At 48.3% G+C, this 11246-nt stretch overlaps 1 protein-coding gene across 1 annotated transcript; it reads right to left on the minus strand.

Annotated features, from left to right (window-relative positions):
* Positions 1–1364: 1364 nt before the first annotated feature.
* On the minus strand, positions 1365–11225 carry AATF (apoptosis antagonizing transcription factor). Its single transcript, XM_078613609.1, has 13 exons — positions 10853–11225; positions 10338–10520; positions 8322–8538; positions 6474–6589; positions 5900–6037; positions 5321–5429; positions 4259–4442; positions 3380–3553; positions 3122–3196; positions 2557–2624; positions 2252–2332; positions 1683–1754; positions 1365–1553 (listed from the first exon to the last, which is right to left on the minus strand). Exons 1-13 carry the CDS (start codon positions 10926–10928, stop codon positions 1490–1492), a joined length of 1557 nt encoding a protein of 518 aa, XP_078469735.1. The 5' UTR covers positions 10929–11225; the 3' UTR covers positions 1365–1489.
* Between the last annotated feature and the right edge of the window lie 21 nt (positions 11226–11246).

Genomic DNA, 11246 nt, shown 5'->3' on the forward strand with positions numbered 1-11246 from the left:
TTCAGGGCAAGTGGGGTAGTTCAGAGTTCAGGGCAAGTGGGGTAATTCAGAGTTCAGGGCAAGTGGAGTAGTTCAGAGTTCAGGGCAGGTGGGGTAGTTCAGAGTTCAGGGCAAGTGGGGTAATTCAGAGTTCATGGCGAGTGGGGTTATTCATGGCTCAGGGCAAGTGGGGTAATTCAGAGTTCAGGGCAAGTGGGTTATTCAGAGTTCAGGGCAAGTGGAATTATTCATGGTTCAGGGTGAGTGGGGTAATTCATACAAGCGGGAGTAATTCAGAGTTCAGGGGGAGTGGGGTTATTCATGGTTCAGGGAATTTGGGGTTTATTAATTTATGCATGGTTCAGGGCGAGTGGGGGTATTCAGAGTTCAGGGTGCGAAGTGGCTGTTCAGATAGAGCAACACTCGCCATGAACTATGAATACCACTTGCTTTAGAGTAACTGCCGAGATAACTATGCATGCGCACATCTAAAAACTAGCCACAAGAAAACATCTTCTGGACACGTGAAAAAGAGCTTAATTGCTCATCAGATTCCTCCAGTATAAATATTCTGATTTGTGAAATGTAATTCTCATCAAGCCCTATGGTGGTAAGTTCAGTCTCCAACCCCCAACTCACTCCAGCCTATTTGTGCGATAAGAGGGCCATTGTATTGTCCAAAACGTCGCCTATATTTTTTTTCATCACAGCCGCAGTGCGATCAACACGGAACGCATTGCGTTTTCCACGAACCCAAGCACTCGCTCCTTTGTGAGAATACTGCCCCAACTCAATGTGCTCACTCACCCGAACGCTGAATCGACGTAACAAGCGCTGCAGGCTGCCCCTTCTGGGCCAGACGTAGTGCCATTGTACTGTACTTTATGGTCCCCGCATTCAAGCCACACTGACCAGCTGAAAGTATGGTCAAGTAATACCCACATGCAACTCTCAGCACCAGGATGAAATCTACGATCACGTTAGCCAAGTCCATCTAAACCATTTCGTGCGAGTTTTAAGGAGACACGTCACATATTTAGTGGGCAAGTGTTCAAACCGGTGACCTTGAAAAAGACTCGTCACGAGTACATTATAAAAAACAAATACTTGATCAAAGTGCTAGTGGAATTGAGGTTTTAGCCGGAGAACTCTCCCGTGTGAACATTACCACTTTGAACGGTTGCCAAAAAGGAAAATGTTTAAAAGTTTAAATGTGTTCCAAGACTCCACCAAAGGGCGCCAGAGCACGCACCTGCAGGCGGGCAGCGAGCCCAGCCGCATCACCGGAACTAGCCCACGGCCTGACGTGTGGCTCCAACGCAGCACGCGTCGTAGACAACGTACGGAGTAATATTTGGAATAAGTGAAAATCCTACACAGGTTAATTCGCTTCGTGTGAATTTAATGAGTAAAGAATAATACAAATATGTTCAAATATTTTAAAAGAGTCCCAAGACAGAACGTGCGATTTGCTCAGAATATTTGATGACGGCAAATGTGCAGTGATGCTTCACACAGCAGGTGACGGCTCCTGCTTCTGGCTTTTCCCAAAGAGAGAACGGAACAATTCCGTCCTGCACACGCAGCACACGGTACATACAGCAGACGCACAAATTGTAAACACGGTTTTTTCCGTGTGATGCATAATGGAAACGCCACGGTTGTGTGCGATGCGCAATGGAAACACCACAGTTGTGCTGTACCTGGCCTCATCGCTCATGCAGCTGTTGTCAACGGGAGCCATGAAGCTCAGCAGCTTGCTGTGCACGTTGTACCTGCATGAGGGCAGATGCCGCACAAACGTGAATATGAGCTCAAGGTACGCTACCCATAGTGTTCGATTGCTGGGTTCTAATGCAAAGATTCGGCAAGTTCTGCAGCAGTAGCAGCAGCAGCACAAACACCAAGGCAAAGAGCCCCCCCCCCCCCCCCCCCGTATAGCCTAAACAGACTATTGCAGCAAGTGCTGTTAGTGAGCACCTACGAACGCCCGGGACGCCTTTATCTCCTGTGCCGATCATCACCATAAACAATTTTACGATGATGACTAGGGAGTAAAGAATCCCAAAGGCCGATGATCACCATAAAAACTTTACGATTATGACTAGGGGGTAAAGAATCCCAAAGGCACAGAGTACAGCCAGAGACCGTCTTTGCTTGAGCTCTTGCCGAGGCATCACGATCCTCAATGTGTCTACCTTTGTCATGCTGCATGAAACGTCACCACACGAAACTTTACCACACGACCGTTCGAAGAGATATTTCTCTCAACCTGATTTTGCGTCCTTTGCTGGCTTTCGTGTCAACCTTCTTCTTAACTTTACTTCTTAACTTTTGTATCTCCAGCCACTGCCTGCAATGAAAACCACCACAAACTGTTGAAAACTGAAGTGAGCGAGCGCGCGTAGAGAGGCAACGCAATTGCTCTTTTATTCAGCATCGCACCTCCAATTAGCACGGTTGGTTCAACATACATACATACAGGGTCAACTCATAGTGAGGATGTGCGCACATTCACGTTTCCTGCACTTACACCTCAACATATGCGTGCGAGTGGGGGGTTCCAATGGGCATTACCTTCCCCAAGCGAGCTGATCGTTAGAGTCCGTGGCAGCCGTCTTGCACTCGATCAGCTCACGCAGCAGCTGTAAGTGGCAAACGGCACAAGTCTATGTGTATGTATACGGGGAGCAGTAGTGTAGCGGTTAGCGCGCTGTGCTACGAACCGGGTTCAATTCCTGCTCGCGGCCAACACTGGTGACGATTATCTGAACCGGTCCTGGACCTCCCCGAGGTCGGCTCAGCCTCAAATGAGTACCTGGTGTTGTGTAAACATCGCCACTCAGAGAAACAAAGGCGGTCAGGCATGGTGCTTTCCACCCACCCCCTCATGTGCAGTGCCAGCCTTTATAGGTTCTTGCTAACAGCACTTACCCCAACAGTCTAAGGCTATATGGGGGATTTTCATCTATGAGTGTATGGTATGAGCATACTTGGTTAATCCATGCGCAGTGCATTCATAAGCACCGTATTCACATGCACGCATTGTATTCACACACACATGTGCAGCGTATTCGTGCACAGCGTATTCGGGCGCAGCGTATTCTCACACGCACGGAGTGTATTCACACACTCATTGTACCTGGTGGTAGAAATCCCCATCATCAAACACCTCCGGATCAATGTCCTTGAGCTGTGACGCAGCCCGTGGTGCTACCTGCAGGTCACAGCAGCTCGTCAGCCAAAATTAACGACAAGGCTTCTATGAGAGCCGCACTAACATTCTCCGAGTCTACACGGGGCGACAGAGTGAGGGTTTCATGCGAGTACATCACAGAGTGCGCATCACACTCAACGAGTGCATCACAGAGTACGCATCACACCTAGACTATGTTTGTACCGCGGGATGTGACTCGTCGGTCCCCATGCCGCTGTCGCTGGTCTCCTCGTTTGGGGTCTTCCCCAGGATGGTGAAGGCAGAGCGCTTGGTTTGCGTGCGCAGGAGCAGGCGCTCACGCTCCTGCAACACGTGCTCAATTTGCAGCAGCACGGAGCGATCAAACGAGGCGAAGCCCTGCCACCAGATCACACACATAGAAAAAGATTACACACACACACAATAACAGCCGTCATTTTTCACTGAGTGGCGGTGACATCACCACAGCACTTGTGCCAAGTTAAGTGCACCTAACCTGGTTATAGCAAGCCTTCCACACTTGACGTGACCTTGAGGTCACGAAACAGACCCATGTGCCAGTTTGACTGAGAGGACTGGGAGATGCACCATTTATGGTTCCCACTGTGCCAACTTGCTGCTTTTTAGCCGCCCAGAGCTCCGTTCATTGTTGTGAACGTTGTTCCTCTGCTCTCTGTTGTTGCTGGAGGACGACTGCCTCCAACTTGCCAGTAGCATCCTTCGCTGGTACCAGCCATCGACAAGTCCAATTGACTCCACATCCACCTGTTCCACATCAGTCCATCTATTCTCTAGCCAATGCCGCAACCGTTTTGCCTCCTTTATCCGGCCAAATAAAAGCTACTTAGGCATGCAGTGGCTGGGCATGCGGGCTGCATGACCCAGCTAACGCAGCCTCACCTCCCAAAAGGAGCTCACCGATGGGACAGTGTCCAAATCTTTCAATAATCTGTGAGCTCACATAATCCAGCCTATAATAATAATAATTTACTTGAACCCTGGATGGATCATAGACAAGCCCAGCCTGATTTTTTCAAACCCCGCATCTACCCGGGGAGCATTCCCCACTCATTCTACAATTACCTTCATCTTGCCTGCGCTGAGTTTAGTTTTGTCGTGCCACTTTTGGATGACGGCATTGCGATGATGCTTGTAGGCAGTGAATCTCTTGGCGGAGAAGTCGGGGTATTCGTCCATGAGCAGCGAGCGCTTGCTGGGCGCCCGGCCCCCCTGAGGGAGAGCAGCACTGCCTGGCTGCTCCTCCCAACTGCCAAAGCAAGACAGATGGTGGCAGCACTGAGCTCTAGCTGCACTTGCACAACATCCATGCTGCACCCGAGCCCAACCATTCCAAATCAACAAGTCACCCAATCACACACACATGCTCTCCGACACCACCCAGAGGCTACAAACACACCGAAGCAGAGACACGGTGCACACACAGACAAAAGATGAAGACAGAAATACCCTGTAAAGCCTTAACAGACTTTTGGGGCAAGTGCTGTTAGCGAGCACCTATTAAGGCACGGCACTTGAGAGGGTGGATGCGCAGCACCATGCCTGGTCACCTTCATCTCCCTCATGGTGATGTTTACACACTGCATCATGTACTCATTTGAGGCAGAGTCGATCGAGGGGACACCCAGCACCGGTTCAGATAATCATCACTGGTGTTGGCCGTGAGTGTGCAACAAACTCGGGTCACCGAGTTCGTAGCGCAGTATGCCAACCAATGTGCCACCGCTCCTCACGGCACATACAAAGAGATTCCCCATATAGCCTTAACAGACTGTTGGGGCAAGTTCTGTTAGAGAGCACCTATGACGGTCGGAACAGCACACGATTGGGTGGCTAGCCAACACCACGCCCGGCCGCCTTTGTCTCCCTAGTGGCGATGTTTATACATCGCACAGGTACCCATTTGAGGCCTAGTCGACCTAGGGGAGGCCCAGGACCGGTTCAGATAATCGTCACTGGTGTTTGGCCGTGAGCAGAAATAGAACATGGGACGCCAGGTTCGTAGCACAGCGTGCTAACTGCTATACTACCGCTCCCCACCGCACAAACACACTCCTACACGCACTCAACGGTACCGCCCAGACACCAGCAACACACAGAAGCAGACACCGGGCCAAAGATACGCACTTGTGCAGGCTGCTCCTGTCCACCATGTGCTGTGTGTCTGCATTTGAGTGCAGTAGGTGGTTCTGCAAGTCGGTCAGTAGCCTCATTTGCTCCAGGAGCACTGAGCGACCTAAACAGCAGACAAGCACAGAGTACGTCACACGGATCAGCAATGCCCGTTAGTAATAGTCTGTAATTACAATGCAATTTGAGTTAGCGCAGCATCTCAATGCAACAGTATCTGAAGCAGCTTCACAGCAGAGAACGTGTGGAAAACAGTCAAGGCCATATCGGAGAATGTAAACTCCGGTCCTGGTGACAGCCCACGCTCCTTCGTCTGTTTATGATCACCAATCTCTTGCATTCAGAAGCAAAGCAAGGCACTGCATAAGCCTGAGGTTGGGTAATCATGGCAAGCAAACTCTTGTATTGTGAACTAGGAACCATCTCTAACAGAGAGGGTCCTTGCCTATAAACACGGTTGACCAGTATTGGCTCAAGCGAAGCACGATTGCCGACGAGATACTGAATTTCGTAACCGGCGTCTCGTATGTGCATTTGTTTAGCTGCTCGAGGGCAGCTCAGGGTGAAGCGACTCACTTTCGCCAAGTGTGCGCGACAGGGCGTCGCCAGAGCGTGCCTTGAAGCCGGGCAGCGTGTCGGGCTGTGGGAGGCGGTTACAGATCTCCAGTGCCCGTTGCATCTTGATCCGAGCTTCCAGCAGATGATCCCAAAGGCCTGCACATCCAAACACGGGCAGCTGCACTAGCGCCTCTGACAAGCCCACTCTGGGCACAACATCGATATACCAGGGACGCACAGCCAACACAGTCACAAGCAGCATAGGAAATATTATACAATGCGGTCCAATGACTAATTTTCATAAATACTCCTTGCACGATTTATTATGGTTACCAGCCACTTTACAATAAATATGCCCTTTGCAGCCAAACTTGGAAGTCCTGACCTTTTCCTATTTACCCTTCACATGCGGGCCTTTGAAGTGGCCAAGTCGGAGCACCGGGCCAATGGCAGCATCAGACAAACGCCGACGTGGGCTGGCTCCCACAGAGCAATTCAGCGCAGGCGCGGCCCACAAGGCGGACAGCATCTTCGTTCTACCGTGACGCAGTGGAACCGATGCAAGCACTGGTGAGAAGTTACACATGCGTACCAATTTGTCGTTTGATGGCCTGACCCTTGCCCACCTCTTCATCAATCTCTTCTGACTGAAATGTTACCACTCCTCCATTCTCAGGTTTGTGCAGTCCACCCTGTAACAGGCCTTCCCTGTGGAACGTCAAGTTAAGAAAAAAAAGATACGTGACATATCGGGGTCAATGGTCAAATCAATAATATCTTTACAATGTCGTTCAACACGCATACATACATACATACAGACATTAGTTTGCCAAAAAAATGCTGATGCACGTCACATTTCAGTCATTTAAAATTAAATGCTGAATCCAAGTTTCTAATAACACCAATTAAATTGCTTTCTATAAACAGGACCCTGCGGGGTGGGCTGGTAGGAACGAATAACCAAAGAATATAAACATAATGTATTATTACACTTGTTTAGCCAGGAAAGCCCCACTGAGTCTAAAGGTTTTTGTAGGGTCCTGCCAAGTGTTTGCAGTAGGGGGCGATGTTGCTACACTGAATCGGACGATACGAAGGGAGAGTGTGAGGCCTAGTTCTAGGCTTTAGGCCTAGCTGTAGGCTTTAGGTCGCTGTGAGTTAATTTTTAATTTAAATGTTTTAATAATTAATGTAAAAGCTTTAAATTTAAATGTTTCTATTTAAAAACATCAGGGAATGTAACATTGTGAAACATTAACTCCCTTTCACACACGCGGGGGTACAATACGAAGGGAGAGTTTGTGGCCTAGTTCTAGGCTTTAGGCCTAGCTGTAGGCTTTTGGTCGCTGTGAGTTAATTTTTAATTTAAATGTTTTAATTATTAATGTATAATTTAAATGTTTTAATTATTAATGTAAAAGCTTTAAATGTAAATGTTTCTATTTTAAAACATCAGGGAACGTAACATTGTTAAACATTAACTCCCTTTCACACACGCGGGGGTACGATACGAAGGGAGACTCTGAGGTCTAGTTCTAGGCTTTAGGCCTAGCTGTAGGCTTTAGGGCGCTGTGAGTTTTTTTTATTTAATTTCAAAGTTTTAATTCAAAGCTATCTCAGGGAATTATAAGGGAATGTTACACGTATTTAGGCAGGAAAGCCTCATTAATTTGAATGTTTTAATTAAAAGCTATCTGAGGGAATTATAAGGGAATGTTACACTTGTTTAGCCAGGACAGCGTCACTGAGTCTAAAGGTTTTTGTAGGGTCATGCCAAGTGTTTGCAGTAGGGGGCGATGTTGCTACACGGACGGACGGACGAAATAATCTATTGTAGGCTGGTCCACTTCGTTCCTACCAGTAATAGACTTCCCTCTAATGCTCTCGTGTGTGAATATAACTGTGTACAGGCCCAATCGCCAGTGAAGTGGACGTGGCAACAAATTTAATTTTGAAGCAATGGCTTCAAACATCAGACAGGAATCCAGCTCTCCCTGGCTTGGCGAGCTCAAGCTGTCACCAGTCATCCATCACTCTCCTGCTACTGCTGCGAGTCATTAGAGAGTCAAGGCCCCGGTGGCAGGGTGTTTTGGTCTGCAAGAGCGGCGCTACTGGCTCAGCTCGCACCAACCCACATGCATCTCAACTTCCTTCTTCGGTTTAGAACAATTAAACCTCTTAACCAGGTGATACAACACAGGTGTTAAGATAGTCTGGCAAAAAGGGTCCCATAGCTATACCTCTTAACCAGTTTTATCAGTTTGGGTTTGGATTCGTCTACATTTAAAAAACATCTTTCGTCACTTTCTTAGAAATGCACTTATATTTCCCCTAATAGAGATGTCTTTAAATTCGTTTTATTTGACACAAACCCAATTAACTATGACCGTGCTAGTGGAAGAGACTCAAGGATTGTGAACTCTAAGATGTGCACCCTTACTCTTCAGATGTCACCTCCTCCTCTTGATCCATGCCATTTCCATCAGCGTCATCATCATCGTCATCATCACCAGGGCTTTCATTTTCGTCATCGTCTTCCTGAAGTTGCTGCTCTCCAGGGCGCGCGTGTTCCCACGTCGCGCTCGTGATCGCTGCAGGCCCTTCCTCCTGCTCCTCCGCCTCCACTTGCGCTTCGCTTGCAGCTCCTACCGAACTCCCTGCAACGACAGATGGGTCCGAGGTGAACGCGTTTCACGGTCTATCCACCGCTAGAGTGCGTGCCCTTCTGGAAACACATGGGACGTGTTCTAAATTGAAAACTCATTTCTTTCTAACTGCTTTTTGTGTTTAATTTGTTTTCCTTCCCCCAGCACCTGATTAGCAAGATTGGCTGCATACGGTGCGCGAAAGCAGTTCAACATACAGTGAGGGAAAAAAGTATTTGATCCCCTGCTGATTTTGTACGTTTGCCCACTGACAAAGAAATGATCAGTCTATAATTTTAATGGTAGGTTTATTTGAACAGTGAGAGACAGAATAACAACAACAAAATCCAGAAAAACGCATGTCAAAAATGTTATAAATTGATTTGCATTTTAATGAGGGAGATAAGTATTTGACCCCCTCTCAATCAGAAAGATTTCTGGCTCCCAGGTGTCTTTTATGAAGGTAACGAGCTGAGATTAGGAGCACACTCTTAAAGGGAGTGCTCCTAATCTCAGCTTGTTACCTGTATAAAAGACACCTGTTCACAGAAGCAATCAATCAGATTCCAAACTCTCCACCATGGCCAAGACCAAAGAGCTCTCCAAGGATGTCAGAAACAAGATTGTAGACTTACACAAGGCTGGAATGGGCTACAAGACCATCGCCAAGCAGCTTGGTGAGAAGGTGACAACAGTTTGTGCGATTATTCGCAAATGGAAGAAACACAAAAGAACTGTCAATTTCCCTCGGCCTGGGGCTCCATGCAAGATCTCACCTCGTGGAGTTGCAATGATCATGAGAACGGTGAGGAATCAGCCCAGAACTGCACGGGAGGATCTTGTCAATTATCTCAAGGCAGCTGGGACCATAGTCACCAAGAAAACAGTTGGTAACACACTACGCCGTAAAGGACAGCCTCGAAACCTTAATGACTTGGAGAAGATCTGCAAAGAGGAGTAGGACAAAATCCCTCCTGAGATGTGTGCAAACCTGGTGGCCAAGTACAAGAAACGTCTGACCTCTGTGATTGCCAACAAGGGTTTTGCCACCAAGTACTAAGTCATGTTTTGCAGAGGGGTCAAATACTTATTTCCCTCATTAAAATGCAAATCAATTTATAACATTTTTGACATGCGTTTTTTTTGTTGTTATTCTGTCTCTCACTATTCAAATAAACCTACCATTAAAATTATAGACTGATTATGTTTTATTTTTATTATTTTATTACTTCCCTTCTACGTGACTTTACCGAAAGAACCAAGAAGATGAATCCCTGCAGTCACGAAAGCTTTAAATCGAAAAATATAGACTGATCATTTCTTTGTCAGTGGGCAAACATACAAAATCAGCAGGGGATCAAATACTTTTTTCCCTTACTGTACATACATAAGATCATGCCATATTCTGCTTTAAAATTGCAAGACACTTTCTGAAAGCCCATAGGACACACAGAAATCCTCTTCCCTCCGGTTACGTGCGGTGACCGCATCACAGACGAACACTTACAAGATTGCTTGCTCCCACACCATTGGGCATTACCCGCAGTCCGCGCCACCTATGCTGGTGGAATCTTCTCTTGATTGGACATTGCAGATTCCTTTGACGGGGTTTAGTTTATCCATATGAAAACTACTGTTGACTTCCCTTAAATAATGGTAGTTATTTTATCGACCGATGAGGGATGATGGGCTGAGTCAATCCCCAATCAGGATTTACACTCGCAACCTCCAATTGCGAGCCGCTCGCTGCACCACTGAGCCACCAAGCCTGAGTTACAATCCAGGGAACGGTTAACAGTTGCAGCACTCACCATCATCGCTTCCATCATCATCCTCATCGTCGTCGTGGTGGTGGAGGTCCTGGCGCGTCGCGATGAGGCCGCGATAACGCGCGTCGCTCTCTGCGAGCGCGGCGCGGCGCCGCAGTACGCTGGGCCCAACCTCATCCTCCTCGTTCTGCGCAAAGCGCTCAGCAAGCCGAGCCCCGCAGCAGCCTGCACATAGAGAGACACCCTGTAGGAAAATCTCCCTCCACACACTCACACACGTGCGCGCACTTGCGATCGCACCACGCGGCTTGGCGACCCATTTTGCCATTGTGACCCCCGTGTTACCACGATCCCCGTGTTATTATTAGGAAGCCACTTGAGCACATCTCGATTGAAAACGAATTTCTTTAGAACTGCGTTGTGTTTAGTTTGTTGTCCTGCCCCCGCACCTCTCGATGAACACGGTTGGCTACGTACGATGCGAAAGAAGTTCAAAATACGGCACATACATCATGGCCCCCGTGTTACAATGACCCTGTGCGAGACCCGCCGTGTACCTGTGTCCGCGTCTTCGGGGTCCACGGCGCGCGGAGTCGGGTTGAGCAGCGCTGAGAGACTCTCCGAGAGAGACATGGTCCTCACCCTCCCACTCACCCCTCACTCACTATCACCCTCGCACCCACCCACTAAATCACCCACTCGCTCACTCCTGCACCCACTGACTCACGCATCCACTCAATCGTCCCTCTCCGCAGGAGCCTCTCTCCTCCACAGCCGCACGGATCCTCTCCGTGTCTCTACAGCTCCACGCACTGTACTCTGCCTCCTCCACGTGCTCTCTGTATAACTTTATTGGTACTCTCGCACCGTGTAGCTTTATTGGTACCCTTGCAGTGTCGCCGTACCTCGCTTCGTGTAACTTTATGACTACCCTCGCTCTGTATAACTTTA

The sequence above is a fragment of the Lampetra planeri genome, chromosome 41, assembly GCF_965212315.1.
Source record: "Lampetra planeri chromosome 41, kcLamPlan1.2.h2, whole genome shotgun sequence".
In the NCBI taxonomy this organism is placed as follows: Eukaryota; Metazoa; Chordata; class Hyperoartia; order Petromyzontiformes; family Petromyzontidae; genus Lampetra; species Lampetra planeri.